A 26,680-nucleotide genomic window follows, 5' to 3' on the forward strand; every position below is an offset into this window, starting at 1 on the left:
TGGTGGTTGTTTCTCATATTTATTTTTCTGGTTATAAAAGTAATACAGGAAGAGCACTGGATTTGGTGAGAACTGTTTTGAGCCCTGGCTTTTGTCACACCACCTGCAGGATCTAGACCAATCACTGAACTACTGTTTTCTCATCTGGGAAACAGGACAAGGAGCCCTGTGTGCCCACTCCACAGATGGAAGTGCAGCTCAAATAATAGAGGGGAAGCACTTGGTAAATTGGAAAGTGCTGACAAATGGAAGGGGTTAGTGTCACCACCCTCAGATGAGGTAGCACCAAAGTCTGAGCCCCTGCCCCTCCACTGACCCCTAACTACACACACAATGGAGGGCCACTGGCAGCCCTGGTTTGATGGAGTGGGGGGGCAGGGCCACACAAATCTTGTCAAGCCTGGACAGACTGGGCCTTGCTGGGGCCCTTCCAGAATCGGGCATCTGCTGTGGCCAGCCTGGTGAGGACCTTCTCCAACTCAGGTCCATCCTCTGGGAAGCGCTCTGTGAAGGATCTGATGAGGCCAGCTGCTGAGGCCTCATATTCCAGAAGCTGCACTTCTGAGCCTGGGAGTGGACAGAGAAAACAGCAGCAGAAAGATCTTAAGAGGAAGCAGAATCACAGTGATATCATCACAGGACTGCTAGTTCTTACTGAGCTCTCATCTTGTGCCACAAATTGTGCTCAATGTCTAAGTTAGTTTTCTAACTTAGTCTTCACAGTCATCTTTCAGGGAAGGAAATATTGCAGGGAGAATATTAAAGGAACTCCTCCCTTTCATCATTTAAGATCAACACCAGGTGCTGTGTTAGATGGAACAGCTGTAGTCCTTGGCCTCCTGGAGCTTACAGTCCAGCAGTGGCTTCATACCTAGACCATGGCCAAGTGTGCGGTTTCTGCTGTCATGGAGATGAGATGGAAGAGAAAATGTCCAATGGTGACAGACACACAAAGAAAATGAAGCTGAAGGACAGCGAGGGATGGAAGAAGATCACCTCATGTTGAGAGGTTGGGCGAGCACCCCTCAGGAGGCGCCATTTAACAGGAACCTGAACGTACCAGACAAGCACAGGGAGCAGTGTGTACCGAGGCAACAGGGGTACAGCGGGCTCAGTGGACTGAAGAAATGCAAGGGCACAGAAGGTACAAATGCCATGCAGAGAGGCCAGGAATTTCAGAAATGGAATTGTCATTTGAGAAGGCAGAGGAAGGATGGAGCTGATCCTCATCCTGGACACTACCAGGTTCTCCCCTGGGTTCCTTCCACTCAGCCTGCAGAGTCCCAGTTCCTTGCTTGCCCTGACCTGACACCCAGCAGCCATGATTCTCCAGCCACTGGCCTGGCCTCCCCATGAGCCCATGCTCTGCTGGCCTTCCTCAGACCTGCTGCCGCCTCCAACCGTGTGTGTGCGCCCGCGCGCGCGCATGTGGTTGGTGGTAAATGCCAAGGTCTGGCAGGGGAAGGACCACCCCAGGCAGCCTTCCCAGATTCCCCTCAAGGGGGCCCCAAGTCCATTACCTTCAAGGCGAGTGTTGGGCTGAACGATCAGCTTCCGCGACTCCTTGCGCAGCAGCACCGTGTCCCTGAGAGAGAGGAAGCACTCGGGGGGCGCATCGGTGACCGCTGCATAACCCTCGTACAGGGCCCGCCCTCCAGCCACATCCCCGGTGGACTTCAGCACCTGTAGGAAGGAAGGAACAGGTGTCCAGGATGGGTGCTCCATGTCCACGGGATTCTGCCAGGGGCCACGGCTGGCTGTGCCCAGCCCCAGAGGTGGGTGCCGTGGTTGAATGTGTTGGGTCCAGAATTCAGAGTTGACCCTTAATGGCTAATGTGGTGGTATTAAGAGGTGGACCTCTAGAAGAGCTTAGGTCACAAGGGCTCTGTGAATGGGACTGGGCCCTTCTGCCTTCCACTATGTGAGGACACAGTTCCTCCTGTCTGGATAATAAAGCAACAAGACCACCTTGGAAAAGGAGAGCAGCCTTCATCAGATGCTGAGCCTGTTGATCCCTGGATCTCAGACTTCCCAGACTCAGAAGTGTGAGAAATAAATGTCTACTCTTTATAAACTACCCAGTCTCAGGCATTTTGTTACAGCAGCACATATGGACAATCTGCAAAAATGCTCAGCTGTCACAGGCTGTGTAACCTTAGATAAGTTGTTGACCCACTCTGAGCTATGGCTAACAGGGAACATTCTGCTCTCTCAGTGTTGTGCTGAGTGAGTGACGAATGCAGATCAAGTGCTTAGCACATAGTAAAAGCCCACTAAGCCAAGGTGTATGATTCTCACTTGATGTGTAGACAAGGCAGGTATCCAATCACCCTCTTTTAATAAAACGTTTCATATACACAACACAGTATGCTGTAAAGGATAATGAAACAGATGCCCATATGCCCACCAGCCGTGTAAAATTCAAAGTTTATGCTGAATCACCTGTTTGCCTCTTTTTGAACTGTACATACTGATTCACTTTTTCTGTTTTGTTATGCTTGAGATTCATCTGTGCCAATCCAGGCAGCTATATTCCTCCTCTTTCTCATGGTTGTATTGTATTCCACTCTCACACACGACTTCATCTCTCCTGCAGTGGGCTTGTGGGGTGCTGGAATAGAACCTGGGGCCTCCTGCATGTGAGCATCATTCAACCACTGAGCTATACACCAGCCCTGATCTGGGCTTTTGGTATTAAATGCTGCTGTGAGCGTCCTAATATTTCTCCTGATGAAGAGATACAGATTTTTCTAGAATCGATGGTCTGTTGGTTACATGATTGCTCACTTTAAAAGATGATGCCTGCTGAGTGCGGTGGCCACGCCTGTAATCCCAGTGGCTCTGGAGGCTGAGGCAGGAGGATCAGTGAGTTCAAAACCAGCCTCAGTAAAAGTGAGGCCCTAAGCAACTCAGTGAAGCCCTGTCTCTAAATAAAATACAAGAGGGCTGGGAATGTGGCTCAGTGATTGAGTGCCCCTGAGTTCAATCCCGGGTGACAACCCCCCCCCCGCCAAAATGATGCTAACTTTTCCCAAAGCTGTTGCACCAATTTACAGTCCCCAAGGGAGTTGAGGGCAATGAATAAATAGGAAATAAAACAATGAAACAGTCTTAGAGTTTGCTAATCTGCAGTTTCGCCATCCTCCAGGTAAGGGGGATGACTGTAATCACTGCTCAGTCTACCAGGTGGATGCTGGCAGTTTTACATTTTTGCAAGCTGGTTAGTAAAAACTGTATCTCATGTGGCTTAAGTCGCACTTCCCTGATGGCTGGCCAGGCTGAACATCTTCCTGTAAGGTGGTGGCCTATTCATTTCCTTCTCTTCTGTTCGTTTTTGCTTTTTTTTCGCTTGGGTTATCTTTTCTTCAGTTTTTGAAAAGAATCCCTACATAGTTTAGATAGGAAACTTTTTTGGCAGGGGGATTGAATCCAGGGACGCTTTACCCCCAAGCCACATCCCAGTCTTTTTAATCTTTTGAGACAGGATCTTGCTAAGTTGTGTAGGGTCCCACTAAATTGTGAGGCTGGCCGTGAACTTGCCATCCTCCTGCCTCAGGCTGCTGAGTTGCTGGGTCCCAGGCGCGCGCTACGGCAACAGAAGCAGGAACATTTTTAGTACAGGCGTGTGCCCAGCCTAGCTGAAGATGTGTCTTCTCGTCGTCTTTACAGCAGCAGGTAAACAGACTACTTTTCCTGTGGTCAAGGGGTGCGGTCTTTTCCTTGCTGGCTCAGGCTGTTCAGGTTTGAGGAATTCTGCACCCCGAAGCAATGGAGATACTCTTCTGGGAGTGTAAACCTTACTTCACCTTTACGCCTCTGATGTCTTCGGGTGACTGTGTGACTGGAACAAGGAAGAGTCCCAATCTGCTTCTCTACCAGGATGACCCATCTCGGCAGCTCAGCAGCAGTTGCCACTCCAGTCTCATGCCCGCATCCTTGGCTCCACTGCACTGGTCCCTTCCTGCCCCCACACCAGGCAGAACGTGGTCCACGCACGGAGAGCGGTTAGGCACCACCTCAGTCACAACACACACATGTTGACTTGTTATGGTCAGCTCTAGTGATTTCCAGTCTCTGTTCAGATCTAATTTACACTCAACTCCTAACTTAAATACATCAGTCAGGGAATATGCTCACTGTGGGGTTGAGTGCTAACGGCAACACCCTCTCTCTATGGCTCATGATGCCCCCTTCCCCTTTTTTGTACCAGGGATTGAACCCAGGGGAGCTTAACCACTGAGCCACATCCCCAGTCCTTTTTTATTTTGCGACGGTTTTGCTAAGTTGCTGAGGCTGGCTTTGAACTTACAATCCTCCTGCCTCAGCCTCCAGAGTCACTAGGATTACAGGTGTACGTCACTGTGCCTGGCGATGGCTCCTTTTTATTAGTTTGAAAAGCATCTTCTCCAACCGTTGGTGGTTTTTACACATCTACTAGATAAATCTTATTACCTACTCTGTCAAATCTTCTAGACCCGATTTACTGCTTGTCTTCTTGACCTCACAATTTCTTAGGGAGAAATTTCTTCCCCTTCTGGCAGCAGGTCAGTCCAGTTCCCTGGTAATGTGGAACATTTTCGTTGATGCAATGACGCCGTGTTATTTGACACACGTTTAAAATTCTTACATCTTTCTAAGTCGAACCTTTTGTTGTCATCACCATTAGATCTTATTCTGTCTGTAGTGATGCTTTTGTATGGAAGTCTATTTCTTGTGGATTTAATATAGCTATAGTTTTCTTTCATTTAATATATTTTTCCTATCCTTCACACTCAATCTATGTCCCTTTTTTTAAAGGCTTTCCCCAGTAAAGAGATTAAAATCCGGGTTTTAAACTGAGTCTGGTGAGCTAAAGAGCTTAGTGTGCATTTTCATTACTAACATTCTGGAGTTTTCTTTCTACCTACTTATTCTGTGCTTCTTACATCCCTGCCATTTCTGTTCCTTTTTTTCTTTGTAATCCATGTCTCATACTTTAATTTTTTTTTTTTTTTACATTGTGGTAAAACAATTAATATGAGATCCACCCTCTGGCCCTATTTTCAAGCATACAAGACTGTAAATTACAGACACGGTACTGTAGCACATCTGTAAAACTTGCTCATCCTCCATAACTGCACCTTTATAACTGTTGAAATGAAAACTCATGTCCCCTCCCCTGGGCCCCTGGCAACCACCATTCTACTCTCTGCTTCTAGAATATTTATAACTATTTTCGAAATCTCACGAAAGTAGAAACGCATAGCATTTGTCTTTCTGTGGCTAGCTAATTTCATTAGCACAGTGTCTCCAAGGTGTAGCCATGCTGTTGTATAGAGCAGGGCTTTCTTCCTTTTTAAAGACTGTATAATATTCCACTGCATGGATACACCACCTTTTCCCAATAATTACAAACATTTAAGTCATCTCCACATCCTGGCTGTTGTGAATGATACTGTAATAAACATGGATGTAAAGGGATCTCTTCTTATTATCTTCTATTTTTTGGTTCTTCTCCTTCTCCTTCCCCCTCCTCCTCTTCCTCCACCTCCTCCTTCTTATTGTTTTTATGATACCCATCCAATGTGAGGTGATACCTCACTGTGGTTTTGATTTGCATTCCCCTAATGATTAGTGACGTCAAGCATCTTTTTATACACTTGTGGGTCATTTGTTCAGGTCCTCTGCCCATTTTTCAATCAGATTATTTGTTTTTGTTATAAAGTTGTAGGTCTGATAGTTCCCCCCCCCCTTCTTTCTTGCTTTTAGGATGAATTTTAGAATTATACTCTATTTTTATTATTTCAGTGTTTACCCTAGAAATTATGACAAGTGCATTTAATAAAATCGGTGGAACTTTCCATCCTTCTCCCAAATTATAAACATACCACAAGAGTATCTATTCCATGACCTGTATGCTGCTGTGGTCCAGTGCTTAAAGCTCCTTTGTAACCCCACAAACTGAAATTTTGTATTGATATACAAAGTTCGAATTGTACCTTTAACCCTTGTATTTAGTATTATTTGTGTTACACGGTTTCTTTGGGGTTATCAAACCTTCTCCCTGGAGCTGGCCACCTCTTCTTTCCTCATAGCCTATAGAAGTTTTGTTACTAAAGGTTTGTTAATGGAAGCCGTTTCTGCTTGTTTAAACCTGCCTTTAATTCATTGTTGCTCTTTCTTCTGCAGAGCTGGGCATGGAACCCAGGGCCTGGGGAAGGCCAGGCAAGCGCTAACCACTGCTTAGTCACTCCTGTTCTTGAAAGATGAGTTTACTGGGCACTGACAGTAATCCACTCAGCGCTCTGCAGATGTGATTCCACTGTCCCCTGGCTTCCTCTGTAGCTAAGTAAGCTCTCAGTCCAATTACGTTTCTTTTTAAGGCAGTCTGTCTTTATTCTTCAGCTGTTTCGAGATTTTCTCCAGCTCTGATATTTTGTATCATTATGGTGTTTCTAGTAGGGGCTTCACTTGTCCTTCCTGGTTGTTTCTTTATTTTATTTATTTATTTTTTTTGAGCTTTCTGGATTTATGAAGTGATGTCTTTAATCAATTCTGTTATTCTCAGCTATTAGCTCTACTCATGTTCCTTATACCATGTCTTTCCTTTTCCTTTGGAACTTAGATGTACATTAGAATTTCTCACCCTCTCTTCCATGTCTCTTAGCTTCTCTTAAATTTCCTATCTTTGTTTCTCTGTGTTACATGGTTTGTAATTTCTTTTACTGTCAGCTGGATCTAAAACCTGTTTATTCTGCCTTAGTTAGTCTGTCTTTTAAAATCCCAGTTTACCCAGTTTATTTCCAAGGAGCTCCCTTTGGTTCTCTACTAACTATCTGACATTTTGCCGGTTTGACCCTTGTTCGTTCTGTCCATCTACAAGTGACAAAGCAGGCTTTGAAGGTAGGGCCCTCTCTAGACGCAGGATTAGAATGACTTTCCTTAGCAGTGGAGCAAACAGAACCAACTGGGAGCCCCTGCGGAAAGGCTCACTTTCCCTCCTAATAGCTCTTAACACCTACAAGGTGCTGAGTACCCACAAATCAGGCTGACCTGTCAGATCCCGGGAGTTCAAACAAGAGAGCTGGCGACACAGATGCTGTGGGAGGCAGGCCGAGTCCTCCGCGAATGAGTCAGGTAAGCGGAGGCCTCGCCCACAGGGGCGTGGTGTCAGATCCTCCAGGGACACAAAATCCATGGATGCTCAAGTTCCCTGCTTCAGATACCCGCCTCAGTAATCTCTAGATCACTTCTAACACCTAACTAAGGAAAGGTAAATGCTGTGCACACAGTGGTTCAGTGAACAATGACGAGGAGAACGACCGTACTACACTGTGCAGCCAGCTGGATCCACAGACACAGACCCACACACACAAAAGGCGGACTGTTGGAGTGACCAGAAACAGTGGGCACCTTGCAAACCAGAGCCCTTGCACTGTCAGGCCCAAGGCAGTGGCCGAGCTCCCTAGGTAGTTCCTCAAGTGGGAATTAAGCCTGTGGTTGCTTCTGAGAAACCAGCAATGTAGATTTACACCTAACTTTTGCAAGTTTTATCAAACCAGGTGAGCCAAAAATATGGCAGTTTGGGATCCCTGTTGAAAGCTGTCCCTGCCTGCAGTCCCACGGCTCTGCCCTTAGCTGTAATGGGGCTGATATGACAAACAGCTACACCCAAGATGATTCGGTATTTCATAACTTCTGTACAATTATTGCTGAGGACACTATGGTGCTGTATGGTTTTCCTAATACAGAGAACCACTTGGCTCAGTCTTTAAGAGGGGCTCCCAGAAAGTTCCGTGCCAGTTCAATCCTCAGTTGCAGTTCAATTTGGCGTTGGGGTTGGTAGATTTGATTCTTCCATCTAATGATTTGTTATAAGTAATAAACTTTAACTTGGAGTGACTTAAGATTTACTGTGAATTTGCACAGATAGTCTGGTGAGCTCCCGTAGCCTCAAGTGCAATTTCCCTCCTTGTTACCTCTTAGGTAGCTGGTCAAAACTATTTTTTTTTGGAGGGGGTATCGGGGATTGAACTCAGGGGCACTTGACCACCGAGCCACATCCCCAGTTCCTGTTCTGTATTTTATTTAGAGACAGGGTCCCACTGAGTTGCTTAGCACCTCGTTTTTTGCTGAGGCTGGCTCTGAACATGAGATCCTCTTGCTTCAGCCTCCCAAGCCGCTGGGATTACAAGTGTGCGCCACCGCGCCCGGTCTAGTCATTATCGTTAACTCTAAACTCCATTTAGGTTTCCCACTAGGTCCTTCTTCTATTCCAGGGTCCAACCCCAGAAGCTGCCTTGTGTTTCAGTCATAATGACTTTTAGTCTCTAGTTTTATTTTGCTTCCTTGTTCTCTGTCCCTCCCCATTGTGTAAGAACCTGATCACAGGGGGACGTTTGCTGAATGAATGAGGGAATGAACCTTGAGCCCTGAGGTGGCGTCAGCAGCATGGGAAGATGGGCAGAGGCTGGGGGCTCCAAGGCATGAGGCCTTCACTCACCTGGAGTCTCCGTAGAAACCTCTCCAGAGCGGGCCTGCCCACAGACCGGATCTTGCTACGGTCCAGGCGGACGCGGGCATCTGGGCGGCCATCAGAGCCTGTCGTGGGAGTGACAGTAACAAGTCCCTCGCCAGCTTCCAGCAAGACCCTCAGGATCACAAACCGGGCCTGCATGTGAGCCTACCAGGGCAGGAGAGAAGAGGTCATCTGTAGATAATATCAAATGCTTGACCCCAGGCCTGATCTGTCGCAGGTGCTCACTGTCAATTATCAGCCCGGGGAGACAGGGAGACTACTCCCAGGCAGGACCTGGTATTCTTGGTCGCCTATGTCACTTAGCATGTCCCTGCTCCTCCAGACCCTTCTGAGGACAGCAGCTACCCTGAAGGATCCTCACTGCCAGGACCCTGAGCACTTTCTGCTCCATAATCTTACCTCCTGCTCAACAGCAGGACCAACTAGGCACCATCATCCCCAGTTTCTAGATAACAAAGCAGAGGCCCAGAGGCACAGTGACTTGCTCAGGGCCACACAGCTGGTAAAGAAACAGCCAGGACTCAGATCCAAGTTTTCAGATTCTGCAATGTGTCTACTTTTGATAACACAACACTGCCTCCTCAAAGCACTTTCTCGATGTTGTTAAAATGTTGCTGTTATTTACCCTTTTCCCAAAGTCCATGCCATAACTGAGCAGACCACTCGAGTGGCTCTGGAGGTGGACGGCGGGGATCTGAACCCTGGCTCTTCCTTAGCAGCAAGTTAATGAATCACTTTTGCCTCAAATTCCTCATCCTGAAGTGAGGATAATAGAGGCGTCTCCCCTGGGCTGACAGCGGGGACAACAGTTCCCTCGTGCCCCAAGCTGAGCACTGTGCCTGGGGCACAGTTGGGCACCTGTTAGTGACAGCAAACTGTCTCCCTGATCACCCTGAAAGGTGCTCACTAGGGCGGGGGCACCAAAGCTCACTGCAGTGATATGACTCGTGCCGCCAACAGTGGACTCTGGGGCTCAACCCCGTCCGCCTGCCTGGTGAGTACCATTGTCCCATCCCTGCACCCAGATTCTGACTTGGCTCCCTCTGCCTTCCGAGGGAGGCCCAGTCCCACCTGGCGCCAGTTGGAGGCCTCCGGGGTGTAGAACTCCAGAGCCAGTAGCCCGGCCCGAACCATGTTGAGCCAGTTCACGTAGATCACATCCTCTGCCTCGGCCCCCTGGAAGCCGAAGATCCTGGGGGAGGAGGGCCGGGAGCAGGCTCGGTCAGGGCGGCCCTGCCCTCCCCGCCGCACCCTCGCCCCCGCATGCCCAATGCTCCTACTCCAGCACTCGGGGGTTCAGGCAGAGGTAGAGGCCCACGCTCTCCGCCCGGCACTCTTCGTAGCTTGAGGCAATGGTGCTGAACTTGCTGTCCCAGGTCTCCCCACTCCGGTACCAGCTCTGGATCTGGGAGGGAGAGCCAGGAATCAGGCCCTGCCCCTGCCTGCACCCAGTACCCTGGACTCCACAGAGGCTGGGCTCCACAAGGTGGTCCTCACCTGCTCCCCAGTCTCTGGGTTGATCACTGTCTCCTGGTCAAAGTTGAACGCTCCCTTCTCATCCTGCAGAATGGTCGTGAACATGGGTAAGCAAGGTGGGAACCTTCAGCTCTGGGGTCCCTAGGCCACGGCGTGGCTCAGAAAGGCAAGCCAGGGAGCAGCAGGGGCACAGGTCCAGCTCCACACCGATGCCTGCAACCTCAATCCTAGGACTCAGCTCATCTGCATGGCTCCATGCTGGGCCACAGCTTCCTCGGCCACCATTCCCATACTCCCATAGGGGTGTCAAGGTCTGCAACACACTGTGAGAGACTGGGACAGCTCTGGGGATAAGTGACTTCCTAGAATACCCAGGAGGTACAGGCTCAGAGACTAGCAGCGTGGAGACAGACAGTGCTGCAGCCTCGGCACGGTCCAAAGACTGACCCTCCCAGCCTCTGTCCCTGAGCTGCCAAGTCACACCCTCCAGGTGGCTCCCTCAGCAGTTCTTCCAGGTTCAAGGCCACCAACAGAACTGTTCTGGAGACCCCTGAGCTCCTGGGTCATCCTGGGGGAGGACAAGACAGGGAGCCCTTTTCCCCAAAGCCTCCTGTGCAAGGCAGAGTCGCTCCCCCTGTCGGCCTGTCACCGGGCGGCCCTCTCACCTGTGCAAAGAGCTTGCCACTCCCGTGGCCTAGCAGCTCGTGCAGCCCCACCTGCACGTCAAAAGAGGGTCCCTTCCAGCGGGTGTACAGGTCCTGCCAAGACAAGCAGAGTCCCTACTGCCACGTGTCCTGGAGTGCCACCGGGCAGGTCTGCAGGTGGAAGGCCCATGGCCGTGCACGTGCTCGGGGGAGGCCGAGTGAGCCTCGACCCCACACAGCCCACCCTGTCCCGGCAACACCCCAGCAGGGAGGGACACCTTTGTCCTGTGACCAGGGAGCAAACAGGCTCCATGGTGGTTTGCAGTCACTGGAAGGGAGATGGCCAAGCTGTGACCAAAGCCTGCCGTCCCTGCCATAGGCTGCTGGTGCCCACCTTGTCCTCCTCCTCCAGGAACGTAAGCTTCTCCCGCTGGGTGGCGTAGGCCACAGCCAGCACATTCCCCAGTGACACGTTCTTAAAGCCTTCGGTCTGCCTCAGGTCATCGTCTGCAAGAAAAGGCCGGGAGGGGGCCAGAGAGGACGAAGGTCCAGTGTCAGGGGAGAAGAGCAGCAGGCAGATGCCCGGGGCAGGGCGGTTTGTGGAGGGAGGGGCCGCTCCCACAGGGCTCCGGGTGAGGCTTCCAAGGATGCTCACAGTTGGGGATGTTGATACCAGCAGGGATGCCGGAGCCAGCGAAGGTCAGGACATCCAGGGAGGTGAAGTCCGGGGTGAGGAACTTGTCCTTCTCGAAGGCTGGCGGCCAGGGCAGCTCCTTCAGCAGCTGCTCTGCGCTTGCCACCAGCCGCTCGAACTTGGCGCTCATGGCCTTGTTCACCATGGCCACAAAGCCTGCAGGGCAGGGGCAGGCTGGTTTGGCAGGGTCCTGGCAGGGATCCACTCCACCCAATTCAACCCCTGTGGCCATCACTTCAATGCCTGCTGTGTGTGGTGGCCCTGCGCTAGCTGCAGGAGACAAGAGCGCCCCTGGAGCCCCACTGCCCAGGCCCTGGAGAAGAAAGCTGCAGGTACTGAACCCTTCTCCCCCTCGGGCTCTGGGGCTTGGATCTGTGGTCCAAAGACAAGCCCCAGTGGGCTATGGGAGCCACCCTCCCTCCTCTGGGCTAATCCCTGGCCTCTGCAACTGGATGCCTAGACTTCCATTCGGGGCTGCGGAGGACAAAAGTAGGCCCAGACAAGTCTGCATCCTCAGGCTGGACACTACCCGCACGGGGGGTCCCAGGGGCTGTGGGGAGGCGGCTGAGGCAGCTTGGGGGCAGGTTCGCAGTCCTGGTGTCCCTTCTTGGAGCACAGCAGTCTGCATACATGCTCTCACTGAGGCTCAGAGGCCACGTTATGTGGCCCAGGTCACAGAGTTGGTGACAGGCAAAGCTGGGCTCAAAACACCGTCTATCTGCCTGAAGTCTGTGCCCTGACCACACTCCAGAGGCAGTAAAGCAAGGTGGCTCTGAGCCAGGGTGCCTGGGCTCAGTCACCAACTGATGAAAATTCTCACCAGATGATGACGTCTGAGTGAATCTGCACAGGTGAGTGTCCCGTGACAGTGCCCAAAACGTGGTAAGTGGTTTTATTTTGTAAGGCTGTTGTTATTGTTATTACTCCTGAGCAGGGAGGGGAGATCCCTAAGGGGACACTTGGGAACAGAAACTTGGGCCTGGGGGAAAGGGATCCCAACCTGACCTCCCCATGCCCTCCACAAGTTACCTTCAAACTCTCCTCGGGAACCGAAGGGATCACGGTAGCTCTCAATAAAGCCGATGTAACTGGGGGAGAGAGAGGCGCAGATGGAAGAGGGTGGGCAGGAGGGGCGGGGAAGGGAAGGCAGTCACCTCACCTCTCCACAATGGGGCCTTTGTCCTGGATCCAGAAGCGGGAGCCCCTCTTGTGGGCCTCGATGGAGCCCTGGGTGAAGCTTTCGATGTACTGGGCCAGCATTTGCTCCTGGTGGCTGTTGGCTGTGTACGCCTGGGGGTGAGCGGGTCTGGTCAGCCTGAGGTCACCCACCTGCCCCCAGGCCCCATCAACTGCCCAGGGGGTCCTGAGCCCAGACCCCTCAGCCCAGCCAGCCTTACCTTGGCTTTCTCCAGGTTCTCCACCACCTTCTGGAGGAGGGGGGCGTAGTCCCCGCGGGTCACCTGGAAATGGCTCCCCTGGAATTCATAGCTCTTTAGCTTGGAAGTCACTTCAGAATCTAGAGCAGGGTCTGAGGAAAGAGGGGCTGCTGAGGGAAGAGGCCAGTATAAAATACTCAGCGGGCTCTTCACCACCGCACTCTACGCTAAGATCACCAGTGGCTCCCCACTGCCAGCAGGAATCAGCAGGAACTCTCACTTTAAAGGAATATGTGATGTGGGACGTTCTAAGTGCCCACATGTGTTAACTTATTTAATCCTCGTACCAGCCTGGGTGGGGAGGGGAAACTAAGGCACTGAGAAGTTAATAAAGTTTTCTCAAGTCATGTTGATAGCAGGTGACAGAGCAGTGACACAAACCCAGGGAAGCAGCCTATGTTTAGAGTCACATTCTAACACTGATCACACTGGTCCTCATGGGGAGGCAGGGGTGACAGGTGGGAGCTGAGGCGGCAGAAGAAAGCTGGGGTGCAGTGAGGAAGGGGCCACAAGCCAGGAAATGCAGGAGGCCTTCCAGGAGCTGCAAGAACCACGGAAATGCCCCCCAGGGCTCCAGCTGACAATGGAGCGTAGATCTGGACCTCCGAACTGCACAGGAGTAAATCTGTGGTGGTTCATCGCAAAAGCAAGGGAAACCATGGCACTGCTGTCGGTGGCTCTGGGGCGAAGCCCAGGGCTCCCTCCCTACACCCCAAGTTCTTTTTAAAAATTTTTTAGACTGGGTTTCTCTAATTTGTCCAGTCTTGTCTTGAACTTGCCATCCTCCCGCCTCAGCCTCCTGAGCATGCAGCACCATGCGTGGATATACTACTATATTTTGTTTATGGATGACACATTCCAAGATCCCCAGTGGATGCCTAAAATCAAGGATAGAACTGAACCCTGTACTTATTTTGTTTTGCTATGATGAAGTTTAACTCATAAGAAGGCATAGTAACAGATTTGCAACAATTACTAATAAGATAGAACAACAATATACTGAAATAAGAATCATTTAAAACTTCTGAATGGTTTATTTATTTATTTGGGTAATAGGGACTTAACCCAGGGGCACTTTACCACTAAGCAACATCCCGGCCCTTTTTATTTTTTGAGACAGGACCTCACTAAGTTGCTGAGGCTGGTCCCCAATTTGAGATCCTCCTGCTTTAGCCTCCTGAGTTGCTAGGATTACAGGCATGCACCTCTATACCTGGTGAATGGTTTATTTCCGAAAATGTTCCTTTCAACATATTTGGACCATGGTTGAACATGAGTGGAGAACTGAAACCATGTAACTTGAAACCATGGATAAGAGAAGACTATTGGACCTTCCATCCAACTCCAGACTCATTGTCTAAAAGTATGAAAAGGTGGTTTTGTATGGTTAAATTCAGGGGGCGGGAGTACTTGTCACACAGCCATAGGTAACTAACACACTCAGGCAGCATGGCTCCAGAGGCACACTTTTTTTTTTTTTTAATATCTTTTAGTTGTAATGGATCTCTTATTTTATTTATTTATTTATATGTGGTGCTGAGGCTCAAACCCAGGGCCTCACACATGCCAGGCAAGGGCTCTATCACTGAGTCACAGCTTCAGCCCCAAGAGCCCTATTATTATTATTATTTTTTAATGTTTTCCTGGTGCTGGGAATTGAATCCAGGGCTTTGTGCACGCCAGGCATGTGCTCTGCCACTGAGCCACTCCTAACCACTATCCTATCCTGCATCCTGTGTCAGGACAGGCCCAGCTTCTCCGCTGGCAGGATCCCCTCCTCTGCCTGGGTCACACCCTTTTCCTAGTCAACCGTACTGCTGGCCAATCCCTGTGGCTCCCCCACCACTCTGCTGGGCTCTCGCCATTCTCTCCACCTGGAGGCAAGTTCCCACTTGACTTCATTTTTTCCCACGCTGAGCACCTGAGTGTCCAGCATGTGCTAGGCTCTGGGGAGACAATGATGTCTGAAAACGCCCAATCCCTTCTCCAGGGGGCTTGTAGTCAAGTGGGGGAAACAGAAAAACAAAAACCAACAGGGAATTACTGTGCTCCTGGGAATCGAGAAGGGCAGCACAGACTTGGCTGTGGGAAGACAAGGTGTTGGCAATGTCCACACCGGCTTGGGGATGAGGTAGAGCTGGCTGGGTGAACGTGGAGGGCCTGGAGGGCCTTCTGGGTAGGAAACGAGTGTGCAAAGGCCTGGAGAGGGGACACAGGAACCAGACGCTCTGGAGCGCGCTATAGCGCAGTGCGTGCTGGGGGGCAGGGGCTGGGAGCTGGGGGCTGTGGGCAGGTAAAGAAGGGCTGGAAAATGTCCTCATGGGGCCTGGATATTTCTACCCACACTGTGCACATCTGCCTTCATCTCATAGTGGAAGCCCCCTGAGATTACCACCCCCTGTCCTGGTGGCTTGGGAGGGGCAGAGCTCATTGCCTGGCTCCTGGGTGGGCTTGAGACTAGGCAGAGCCCAGAGACCTGTTCCTGGCCCATCCACAAGGATGGTTCACAGATAACAGAGGACCCTAAATGGAGATTGGAGCCACTCCCAGGCTATAAACTCCTGGGAGAGAAGGACCCTCTAGAAGGATCCTAAGCCACTAGGATCCAGAGATGCTGCAGAGGAAGTGGAAGGGGCCCGAGCGCACCTGTACCGAGCACGGACGCCAGCCGCACCTCGTAGTGGGGCTTGCCTTCCTGGTCCACCTCCTTGAACAGCCGTGTGTTGTAGGCACTGAGGTTCTAGAAAAAAACAAAGCAGGGATTTGGGGAGAGAAAAGGTCCAGAGAGGGTAGGGGGCTGCGAGGAGGGAGTGGTCACTACAAAGGAGATGGCGCAGAGGCAAATCAGGGCAAGGGATCCTCTTGAGTCAGCGGGACAGGGAGCAGGTACAGGCGGACAGGAGGCCAGGGCCAAGGGTCCTGCTCAGCTCCCTACACTGAGCACTAGTTGTACTAGTCATGGACTGGACGTGGCAGGCACTGCATGACTGCAGCTGACCAGGGCTACAGGAGGTGGATGCCCTTTCACAGACTGGTCACACAGCTAGTCCAGGGCCCAAGCCTGGAAGTGCAGCTCTAATGTTCTACCTCATCCTGCTCTGAGGCTGTCATCAGGCCCCGTGACCGGGTATGGGCAGGGTCAGCTTGATGCCTGGCACATCCGGGACATCTGTGTCATGTCCTCTTGGTTTGTGCAGGCTGATCTCAAGGACAAGGGCTGCCCGAGACTTTTCCACCTCAAGGACCCGAGATGTCTATGTCTCTGAGTGCAAGCTAAGACTCAGGGCAGGCACTGATCATGAGGGGCTGACAGGAGGAGCCCCACTGAACCACTGATGACGAGTCCCCAGTCCCCGAACCTGGGAGTCCAGAAAGTCCTGAGCCAGCTTGGCATCCTCCATAGTACAATCCCCAGAGAAATAGGTGCTGATTCCCTGTTAGAGAAAAGAGGGGAAGGTGGGAAAGAGGAGTTGCTGCGGTCAGGGGCGAGGGGCTTACAGGGATAGCTGGTGGCTCTCTTCCTAGACATCCTATACCTCTTCCCACCAGCCTCCATCCTGCCTGCTCCCTCTCTTTCCAGGGGAAAAAATTATAAAACAGACAGATGCTCGTCTTGGGCCTTTCTGCACTGTCTAACTTCTATAGCTGGCCCACCCCCAGGCTTGCCATGCCCTCTCCCCACGCAGCCCAAGCAGCCTCCAGAGGTGGGCGGGCTGGGAGCCCTCCGTCCCCACCCCCTCCTCAGCGCCTTCCACCTCCCAGCTTTTCTCCTGCCCGCTCCTGCACACAGCATCCTGGCAGATCAGATCTGGGAGGACATGCAGAGAGCATTCCATCCAGACTGCTTCCCAACTCACAGAAGACAAAAGAGGCCTGCAGTGGAGAGCAGCTCTGCCTGCACAGCGAGAGAAAAAGCCCAGTGCCTTCCTGTCAGCGCCCTTCCCTCCACCCCAGGGGGCCCCAAAGGATGCCCTCCACTTGCCCCAACAGCTGAGAGCCTCACCTCCTTCCCCAGCCCAAGGTGCCGAAGCCTCGGCTCCAGGGAGAACATAAGCTCCCCGCAGGTCTGCCAGAGGTCCCTGACTTCCTCTGGGTGCTGCTGGGCGGCCTTACTCCCCAGGATCACACGCTCCAGCTTCTCCTGCGGGGGAAAGGAGAACACGGGCCTGGTGGTGCTTCCCACAGACCTGCCCTCCGGATCCCCCTCCCGCCCTCAAGCTCTTCTGCCTGAGTGTGGTCCAGGGACCAGTGGCACTGGCAGGGCCTGAGAAGTGTCTTGGGCCCACCTCAGACCGGTCAAATTGGATGCTGCATTCTGACATTACCAGGCGACTTGTGCAGGTCATTAAGGTCTGACAAGCCCTAGAGTATGAGCAACATCTGCCCCAGGCAGGTGCAAACCCCACACTCCCAAGGAGGGATGCCCTGAGCTCAGGTTCCTCCCGTTCTCTGCCAGGACGGCAGGTTCCATTCTTGCAAGAACTGACTCGTTCACACTTCCACACCCTGCCCTTGCTTGACCCTCAGGTCAGCAAGGTCTGTGCTTTTCCTTTATATGTGTCTACAGCACAGGGCAAGGCTGGGTGACACTCAGGGTGACACAGTGTGGCAGCGACAAGGCCAAGGCTCTGCTCAATCCCAGATCCAGCTAGGGCTCCTTTTGCTACCTTCACCACCCCCCCGGCACCCTGTTCCCCACCTTTCCCAACCCTCCCTCAGCTCACCTTGGGTAGGTTGGGAACAAACTTGGTGTCGCCAAAGGATTTGTAGTTGCCCATGTTGGAGTAGACCCCCGCCGCATAGACCAGGAACGCCTGAGGGGCGAGGTGGTGTTTCATCGGAAACCGGGACGCACAGCCCTCCCACTGGAGGGAAGTCCCAAACTGAGACTTGATGTGACAAGCACACGAGGTGCAGCCAGTAAGGGTGAGGCTGGGAAACCAAGGGATCCTAGGGAGCCCCAGATCCTAGGGAGCCCCAGTCTGGCTCACAGACCAATTTTCCACATCCTTGTGATCCAGCCATGCTGGTCTAAGTTCGAAAACACCTAGTCGCTCATCCACCGTTGCTTCCTCCACACCAGCACCCTCTCAGCCACTTATGGCCTTGTGCCATTTAAGGCCCAGTCCCAACACCACCTCCTTCTCTAGCGAGCTCATCCTCAGCTCCCAACCTGTCAGGAAGCGGGCACTGAAACCATCAAATGTTCAAACCAGGCAGCCTCAAACATCTTCCTATGCCACGTTTTCTGCTCACCCTAGCCCAGCCTCACTTTCTCAGTAACAAGACCTCAATCTTCCTTTTTTTGGTGGTGGTATTGGGGGGAATCTCCTTCCCCCTAGTTCCTGCGGGTATGTAAGCTGTCTTGGACAGAGAAATCACCTTCTCTGACTACAAGGATGAGCATGAGGCTTCAGCTGGCCAATAAGCCCTAACCAGGAAACTTGCCACTGGTGAAGGGTCTTCTCTTATATCAGCCCAGGAAACCCTGGAGCACCCTTGCTACAGTGAGGAAAGAAAGCAAAGCTGAGAGATGAAGACTGTACCCTGATGGCAGTACTGAGCCCCTGAATCTAGCCATGCCTGAAGCAGTTATGTGAACCAGTGATTCTTTCATTGAAGCTACTCTGAGCTGGGTTTTTGCTACTGGCAAACAAAAGAATCCTACTAAAAATAGTAGCAGTTGGGTAGCACCTTCCCATTTATAAGCATCCCCCCAGACTAGCTCTTTTAATGAGTAGAAAGAACATAGCCTGGGAATGCAAAGTGAATACCCAAAGTTCAAAAAAGGTAGAAGAAACAGCACGTCACTTCAGAGATAAGCAATCCAATCTCTTTATTTAGTATATTAAAAAAAACAGGTTGTATTCTTGTTCATTTTTAGTGGGAATATAACTCAGTGAAGCTTTTTAGGAAAATTTAACAGAATCAGTTAATTATAAATGCACAGAGCCTTTGACTCTGCAATTCTACCTCCAGAAATAGATCTTTCTCACACATGTGCACAAGAACGCTCACTGTGGCACTGTTTGTAAGAAAAACCAGGAACAATCTAATAGTCCAGCAATTTAAAAAACGACTAAATTGATTATAATGTACACTCTTGTAGGATGCTTCAAATCCAATAGAAGAATGAGGTAGCCCTGTGCAGTGGAATGCGTCTGTACTCTCAGTTACCTGGAAGGCTAAGGCAGGAGGATAGCAAGTTTGAGGCCAGTCTGGGCAACTTGGAGACACTGTCTCAAAACAAATAAAAAGAACAGGGATATAGCTTTATGATAGAGAGCTTGCCTAGCATGTACAAGACTCTGGATTCAATCCCCAGTACTGGGGTAAAAAAAAAATGAAGTGGATTAACATGTACTCATGGAAGTTCTCCAAGACACAGTGTTCGGTAAAAAAGGCAGTTCACAGATGGTGACAAGAGCATGATCTCATTTATGTGAAAGAGAAAATAAGAACCTAACACCTTGTGCACATACAGGTATAGCCATGCAATATACAAACACCAGCCACAGTGGTCACCTCTGGAGAGGCCTGAGAAAGAGCAATCTTTGTGTTTTATTCTGTGCCCTTCTGCATTACTGCGATGCTCAAAGAATTCATGTATTACTTAGCCAACAGATCTATAAACAAACAAAAACCAGGAGCAGGCAGAACATTCTGCCCACAGCCAGAACTGGTTCAGATTTCAGAATGTGGACTGCCCGATGTCTAGCCTTGACTCCTTCCTCTGCGTTCATTATAATCTCAGCAGCCATCACTTACCTTGAAGTAGGCACTGTTCTAAGTGATTCATTACAACATCAAAGGTACAGACAACCATTTGTGTATTTTTACAGAGACTTAGGCTCTAGGAGAGAAGGGTCCTGAGTTTGTAATCTTTGGTCTAATCCTCCACCTGCATCTTGGTTCCTTACGCCCAGAAGCCACCACACAGGAAAGGAGGGCTGGCCTGGGTGAACTGACCTGATATTCCTCCTCGGTAAGACCTTCAGCCAGGGCATGTTGGCGCAGTTGGTCAGGGTCCTGGGCACGGAAGAGGCGGCTGAGGAGGGCATAGATGTAGGGGGCCTCAGGGGAGGTCTGCAACAGCACAGCCAGACCTCCGTACCAGGCGGCCCTGGACAGGTGGTGGGCATAGAGGCGCTCTGTGGGTGACAGCAGGCGGAAGGCCTCACGGCAGTCCAGGCTAGACACGCCGATGTCATTAGGCAGGATGTACTGGGTGTCCGCCATTGGCCCTAAAGGGAATCATCATCACATCTATCATTTAACACACCCTAACAGTATACCTGGTTCTGAACTCCCATGAGCTTGTTTAGCTTCCCAAAAGCCCAGGAGAAAGGGAATACCAACGGATCAGTATTCACCAGATATGCTGAGACTCAGAGAAGGTTAGGTGTCTCCCCCAATTAGATTACAAAATACATTACTGAGCCATACTTTGCCTGTGGCCCCTCAATCTCCAAGTCTGAATCCAACCACCTAGTTTACTGGTGGAGAAACAGGCCCAGATAGGACAGGAGTCTTGCTTAATCACACAACAGAGGGTCAGCACAGAGACCCTCATTTCTAGACTTCTGGTCCAGATGCTGCCCTATCTTCTCTCCTTCTCTGACCACCAAGCCTCCTCGTTCAGAATTATTCAACATATTCCCACAACCATCCACCACTGTTCACAAGGACAGAGAGCCAGGTTTCTAGGTGGAAGCCCCATGTTCCAATCCTGACTTGGCCCTAGACTCCTAAAAATCAAGCCAATTGTTTCTTTTCTGCATCTTCTTCTTAAAACTATTTTAAAAAAATTTTTTTAGTTGTAGATGGACATAATATATTTATTTTATTTATTCATTTTTATGTGGTGCTTAGGATTGAACCCAGTGCCTCACGATTGCCAGGCAGGCGCTTTACCACTGAGCCACAACCCCAGCTCCGCATCTCTCTTTTCTCTTCTTGAAAAGAGGATGAAAATAACCCTAACCTCAACACATGTGTGCACAAATTAGATAAGGTCGCCCTGGTCAGGATGTACCTACAGCAGCAATGACTTCCCATGAATTCTTCCTCCCGCATGGCTCCCAGCATTTCTCCCGTTCTCATCCCCCTACATATGCTCGGCCAGGGAAGTCGGACGTCCACAACCCATTGGACACGTGGGGAAAATGAGACCTGGCGAGGCCAAGCACTTACCAAAGGTCTCACTGCCTCGTTGGGATCAGGGGGTCTCCGAACCCAAGGCATTCTCCACCACCCCTAGCTGACAGAGAATGAGTTTCCAGTCTCCCCCACCCACTCACGAGGCCCCGCCCCCACAGCGCGTCCCGCGGGTTCCGAAAGAGGTGTTAACTCTTTGCTTCCCGGAACTTTCCTTGGCCTAGAGACCGGGACGGATTTGGAAGGTGTAACTGAAAGGTGGGCAGAAAGGGAATGAGCCTGCTCTCAATCCAGCCTGGCACAGGTCCCCGGAGGATGACACACCATGACCCCGAAACCCAGGGGCCGCTCCTCACCTGCAGCAGCTGCTCGGTTCGCAAACTCACTTCCTGCTTCCGGCTCCCCCATTCATTGGGGCTCCGCAAACCCCGCCCCCACCAGCCAATTGTCCGGTCCCAGAGCCAAGATGGGCAGAATCATCAGCCAATAGTCGCGCGAAGGCGAGTTCCTCCGCCTCCCGGCTCCCGCCCCCAGGCGTTAGGGTGCCGTGCGGCTGGGCCCTGCGGCCTTGGCCTTTTGTCCGTGGGCCACGCTCGCGCAGGAGCTGGGCGTTTCGGCTCCCCGCCTGGCCGCGGCCTGGTCGGGGCCGACAAGGTGCCTGAGCCCGGACGGGGCTGGCGTGCGTGTCATGGACGAAGCACTTACACACACAACCAAGACCCTGCTCTTTGGGGTTTCGCCTCGGTCCCCCGACCTCAATTTTGCAGGTGGAAACCTGCACAATGGGAATAATGCGGCTCTCGCGTTCTCACTGGACACGGGGGTCTGGCGGGGAGACTCTCTGGAGACCGCAGAACTCTCGGTTCGGGGAATCCAGGCTGCAGGCTCCGGCCGAGCCGAGGTGATCCCACCAGCGCAGGGGCGCAGAGAAACACTCGCGAGTGCTTCACTGGACCGCCGCCCACCCGCGTGGGCCTGAAGGCAGCCGCTAAGCATTTCCAAGCCACAGTTTCCTCAGCACACAGGGCGAGGGCAGGAAGGGGCTGGCGGTTTCTTGGTGTTTGCCAGGTGCCTGCTGGATAAGAAAGTTTCCTGCGACCCCGGAAGGCAGCCCAGCGCAGAGGCGGGTGGGAAGTCCACTCTAAACAAGTCAGAAGTCTGGGCCTGGGTGCGGCATGCAAGTGGAAGTGCCTGGTGCTGAACGTGGGCCGAGTGGGGAGCATGGCTACAGGCTCGGGTCAGACGGAGGGCGGAGTCAGATTGCCTAAGGTCAAATCGGGTTTTTATCACCAACGGGTTCTGTGACCTTAGTTGGGTCACTTCACCTCTCCGAGCCTTGACTTCATCAGCTGGAAAACCGGGCTAACTGAAACCACTCCAAGGATATTGTAGGCTTCAGTGACTGTCGACTGGGCAGTGCTTCCCTCTAGAGTTGTGTGCGTGTATGTGCGATGCCTGCGTCTAGGTCCAGGGCAGCAACTGCCCATCACAGGTGCCAAGTTTCTGCTTGGCACGACAATGCTACTAGCAGTTGGCTCTCATGACAATTGTCATTATAAGGAGGAGCTCAATAAAGGGGTCTATGTCCATAGGAAAGTCATTCTTTTTTCCTGCCTCTCAATTCTCATTGTCTTTAAAATGGTTATAAAATGGATTGATTCAGGTGAAGTCAAATGTCATAGGAGGTAAAGCTGTCCACGACCACCAGAGGACAGCTTGGGCAAGTTAAAGAGCTGGGTACACAGGCCCCTCAACCAAGCTCAAGATCCCATTTTTATGATGGCAGCTAATGGGAGCGCTTAACTGAAGTCTTTGGCCAGCCGCTTGCCATGGAGAATCTCATTTAATTCTTGCAAAACCCCTGAGATAGGATACCACTTTACCCATTGCACAGATGGTAAGACTGAGGATAAGAGGTTCATTGACTTCCCTAAGAACACACAGATGTCTTCCAGAGTCCCTGAACTAGGGTCTAGCCTTATTCGAACCTTCCACCACACTGTCCCTTCCACCTGTCCCCAAAACGCATGTGCACACATACACTCACATAGAGCCATCTACTCACTGGAGTCATGCTCATCTCTTGTCTTGGCCCTTCCCCAGGAGAATGTCAAAGGGATAGGTGAGGAAGTAGTGTTAAGTGTCTACTATGCCACAGGTGCCTTCCAGACATTCACAGCCACCTGATAAGGAGGGACTATCATCCCATTTAACAACTTTGGAAATGAGGCTCCAAGATCTGGCAAGGGGCAGAGCTGCGGCAAGTCCAGGGCCATCTGACCCCTCCTGCCAACACCTCTAATTTCTCTCCAGCACCCAAGTAGTGCCCCTTGCTTGTCTCTCCTCCCAGAGTCTGCAACTCCCTACCAAAAATAGGATCAGATTGTTCCCTTTTCTGGTTCCCAACAGGGTCAGAAGAGGGAATGACTGGGGAGAACTGTATTTCTACCACTGTAGGGCGGTTTGAAATACTCCCACACCCACTCCAGCATCCCTCTCTGCCCTCCATCCCATGCTAGCTAAGCGGTACTTAGCAAGGAAGCTAGGATGCAATCACATCTCTCTCTTCTAACACACAAGGGTGCCCTGTGTCCTCTCAACAGCCAAGGTCTCTGGTCTCTGGTCCCAACCAGCTGTGTGGCCTTGGGAAGTTCCCTCCAGGGAAAATTGCACTCCTCCTTTTTGCAGTTCAGGGGATTGAACCCAGGGCCTCTCTACTACTAAGCTATATCCTTAGTAGTTTTTCTTTTTTGAAACAGGGTCTTGCTAAGTTGACTAAGGTAGCCTCAGACTTGAGATCTTCCTGTCTTAGCCTCCTGAGTCGCTTGGATTCCAGGTGGGCACCATCAGGAATCTGCACTCCTAAGGGTCTGGCATCCCTGCTGCACTGGGATGATACCCCCATCCTGCCTGCATGCAGAACCTTCTTTTTTCATATCTCCAGAACATCCATCTACCTGACTTCCTGGCTGGTCAGAGGGCAACCCAGCTTGGCTCTTGGCTCACAAAAAGAAATAACCCATGACCAGAATGCATAAGGGGTCCACTCAGACTTGGACTCCATGACAACCAGGGCTCACCAGACCCCAGCCCAAACACCCACAGCCCCATTCCTCTTTCCCACCTCCTGAACACCAAGCTCATTGGTCACGAAGTATTTTCCCTGTCCTGCCATGCTGTTCCCTCACCTGGGATGCCCTCCCAACTCTGCCCTTCCTCTGGAGAGACTCTCTGTATCTTCTCAGAAACCTTCAGTTCTTGCTCAGAACACCCCAGTCTGGTTGATGGCCCACTGCATCTGGCTGTGGTGCAGGTGGCCAGCAGATGTGGTTGCCAGCTTCTGATGCCAGCCTGGGCAGGTCTCTCCTTAGGCAGGAAGCTGGGGAGGATGGGCCTTGCATGGGGCTGGGCCATGGAGCAGTGGATGTCCACCAACCCATTTTCCAGCCCTTTGATGAAACAGACTTGAACACCATGCTCAGTTTAGCTCCACTCACTGAAGGAAAGCCACAGCATAAGGGAGAGGGGCAGGCTGTACCCCGATGGACAGCTGTAGGTTCAAGTCCTGGCTTGGCCACTTTCTAGCTATGTGCCTTTATCTCCCTATAAATGCAAATGGTAACACCTCCCTCCCTGGGTTACTGTGAAGATTAAACAGCAAAACCTCCGAGAAGCAGAGCCTGGTGCCTGGTGAGTGCTCAATGAACACAGTTGTTATTACGATTAGCACAGTGTGGGGCACACGTGGGCACTCAGTGATGGTAGCCCTTGTGTCAGAGCCAATGCTCTGGAGCCAAGAGTCTTCTCCCTGCTTTGTTGACCCCTGGCTGTCCACAAATAAGGGTACAAATCCTCCATCCAGCATCTTCCCATCAGCCTGGCCCTGCCTCCTGCTCTAGCCCCATCTGCCCCCTACAGTCCATGCCCTAGTCCCTAGAATCTGTCGCTCAGCCCTGTTTCCTGTTTCCTGCAGCCTGCACAGAGTATGCACAGCATCCATCCCATCCTATGGGCCTGGAGGATTCTGAGCCACCATGGAAGCTGAATCTCAGCCTCGCTTACTTTCCCACGGCCAGCAAGGACTCTTCCCCAGCCCCCAAGAATTCTGTCATTTGGTAATTTGGTCCATCCTCCACTAGATCGTGTACTGCACCAGGTGGAGAACCTGATTATCTCTGCATTCCCCAGAGCCCACCGGGCACAGAGTCTAGCCTGTGGTGGGCATCAGCAAATGCCAGTGCCAGCCTGCTGCCCACCCAGCACTTGCTCAGGGTTGGAGGATCTGCATGCATGCGGGACACGTGGATTTGTCAGGGCAGCTGAGCAGTGAGGTTTATAGGGGAGCCCGGGGCAGCAGCAGGAAGGACAGATATCTGTTACTAACTTGGCAGGCTCAGGGCACAGCCAGCCTAAGCTGGGGGTCAGGAACCACAGCTCCTTCACTCCCCCAGGGGCACAGTGTAGGCGGCAAGATGTGGGATGCCCCAGGAAGGGCAGGGGCATGGGGCTGGACTCCCTCCATCAGCCTGGGGCAGCACTGGTGCTGACCAGTATGACCAGGGTAGAGATCTTGGGGACCCCTTGGGAACCGGAGCTTAGGGGAGGGCCACAGCCCATCCAATGTGTCCAACTGGTGAGGTTATGTGCCAACAGGTAGAGTCCCACATGCAGAGCTCCATCTGGGCTGCAGGGGGTGGGGGACCTGGGCGGGCAGGTGGGCATGACAGCAAAGGCCCCAGCAGCCTAGTCCAGTGGCCCCTGGAAAATGAGGCGGACACAGCCATGTTCACCAGTGAGCCAGGCCCCACAAAAGGGGCAGGCGGCGTGGAAAGCATGGGTGCCATGCGGCAGCGGTGTCTGGGCCCAGTAGCGGGCAGTCTTCTCAGAGCAGACGTGGCCACAGGGTGCAAAGGCGTGGCTGGGCGGCCCAGGGTCCAGGCAGAGGCCAGCCTCCTGGCCAAGCCACAGAGGCACATAGGGCCCCACAAGGCGGCAGAGAGGACACTCGCGCTCCTGGGGGCCCCGCTCCCGCCGGCAGCCCCAGCCGTGGTAGCCGTGGACATGGCCGCAACGGACGTAGACCCAGGGCTGCTGCTTGTCAGGTGCTGTGCGACCGCGGGCTGGACTGGGGAAGGCCAGGGTGCTGAGGCCCACAGGGCACTGGGGCCTCGCTGCATTGGCCTCCTGCCGCTGGGCCTCCAGCTGCTTCAGCGTGGGTGCCCGCAGCAGCCCCGCCGGAGTGCGCCACAGCAGTGTGGCCCCACACAGGTCGATGAGCGAGCCGTCCTGCAGCACGTTGGATTCATTTTCCACCTGCCAGAGGCAGCAGAAGGGCCTTAGCCTTAGAGGCCCCAGCCCCACCATCAGGCAGCCTCACCCCAGACAAGCCATCCGTCCATCCCACTAACACTCTCTGGACAGGCATGCTGGGCCAGCAGGGCAGGCTGGGAGGCCACGTGGGAGGGCAGCAGATGCTCCCCAGGCACCTGCTGTCCCTCACTCTCAGCCTGGGCTTTGGTGTCCTCGCTGGTCAAACTAGGAGTTAGGACCCAAATAGGGTTTTTCTAAAACACTTTCCAAAGCTGTCCCATAATGGTAGAGGCAGAAAACACCTCTCATGCAGAATGCTAGATACTGAGGTCAAATCAGCTGTCCTAGAGTTCATGGTTAACAGTAAGGACTCTGGAGTAACCTCACAGTTCAGCAACTCTGTATTCTTAAGAGAACAGCTTAACCTCTCTGTGTGTCAGTCTCT

At 52.2% G+C, this 26,680-nt stretch overlaps 2 protein-coding genes across 7 annotated transcripts in view; both read right to left on the minus strand.

The window, feature by feature from the left end:
- DPP3 (dipeptidyl peptidase 3) overlaps positions 1 to 26,680 on the minus strand; it is a 27,600-nt gene continuing 920 nt past the window's right edge. The window contains exons 1-18 of one of the 3 annotated variants that reach the window (XM_079105004.1): positions 21,282 to 22,411; positions 19,738 to 20,012; positions 17,493 to 17,582; positions 16,772 to 16,909; positions 16,128 to 16,202; positions 15,415 to 15,508; positions 12,730 to 12,860; positions 12,492 to 12,622; positions 12,362 to 12,420; positions 11,294 to 11,488; positions 11,033 to 11,145; positions 10,660 to 10,752; positions 10,016 to 10,078; positions 9,799 to 9,923; positions 9,590 to 9,710; positions 8,483 to 8,662; positions 1,521 to 1,683; positions 1 to 567 (exon numbers count right to left, since the gene is read on the minus strand). In XM_079105004.1, the coding sequence (XP_078961130.1) occupies positions 395 to 567; positions 1,521 to 1,683; positions 8,483 to 8,662; positions 9,590 to 9,710; positions 9,799 to 9,923; positions 10,016 to 10,078; positions 10,660 to 10,752; positions 11,033 to 11,145; positions 11,294 to 11,488; positions 12,362 to 12,420; positions 12,492 to 12,622; positions 12,730 to 12,860; positions 15,415 to 15,508; positions 16,128 to 16,202; positions 16,772 to 16,909; positions 17,493 to 17,582; positions 19,738 to 20,012; positions 21,282 to 21,333 (2,271 nt within the window). In that variant the 5' untranslated portion in view covers positions 21,334 to 22,411 and the 3' untranslated portion in view covers positions 1 to 394. Of the gene's footprint in view, positions 568 to 1,520; positions 1,684 to 8,482; positions 8,663 to 9,589; positions 9,711 to 9,798; positions 9,924 to 10,015; positions 10,079 to 10,659; positions 10,753 to 11,032; positions 11,146 to 11,293; positions 11,489 to 12,361; positions 12,421 to 12,491; positions 12,623 to 12,729; positions 12,861 to 15,414; positions 15,509 to 16,127; positions 16,203 to 16,771; positions 16,910 to 17,492; positions 17,583 to 19,737; positions 20,013 to 20,961; positions 21,055 to 21,281; positions 22,412 to 26,680 lie in introns of those variants that run through there. The other 2 variants (XM_079105006.1, XM_079105005.1) reach the window with 2 other exon arrangements.
- PELI3 (pellino E3 ubiquitin protein ligase family member 3) overlaps positions 22,428 to 26,680 on the minus strand; it is an 11,213-nt gene continuing 6,960 nt past the window's right edge. For all 4 annotated transcript variants that reach the window (XM_079105010.1, XM_079105008.1, XM_079105009.1 and 1 more), the window contains one exon: positions 22,428 to 26,238. In XM_079105010.1, the coding sequence (XP_078961136.1) occupies positions 25,669 to 26,238 (570 nt within the window). In that variant the 3' untranslated portion in view covers positions 22,428 to 25,668. The remainder of the gene's footprint in view (positions 26,239 to 26,680) is intronic.

Source organism: Sciurus vulgaris (assembly GCF_902686455.1).
Source record: "Sciurus vulgaris genome assembly, chromosome: 11".
Taxonomy (NCBI): Eukaryota; Metazoa; Chordata; class Mammalia; order Rodentia; family Sciuridae; genus Sciurus; species Sciurus vulgaris.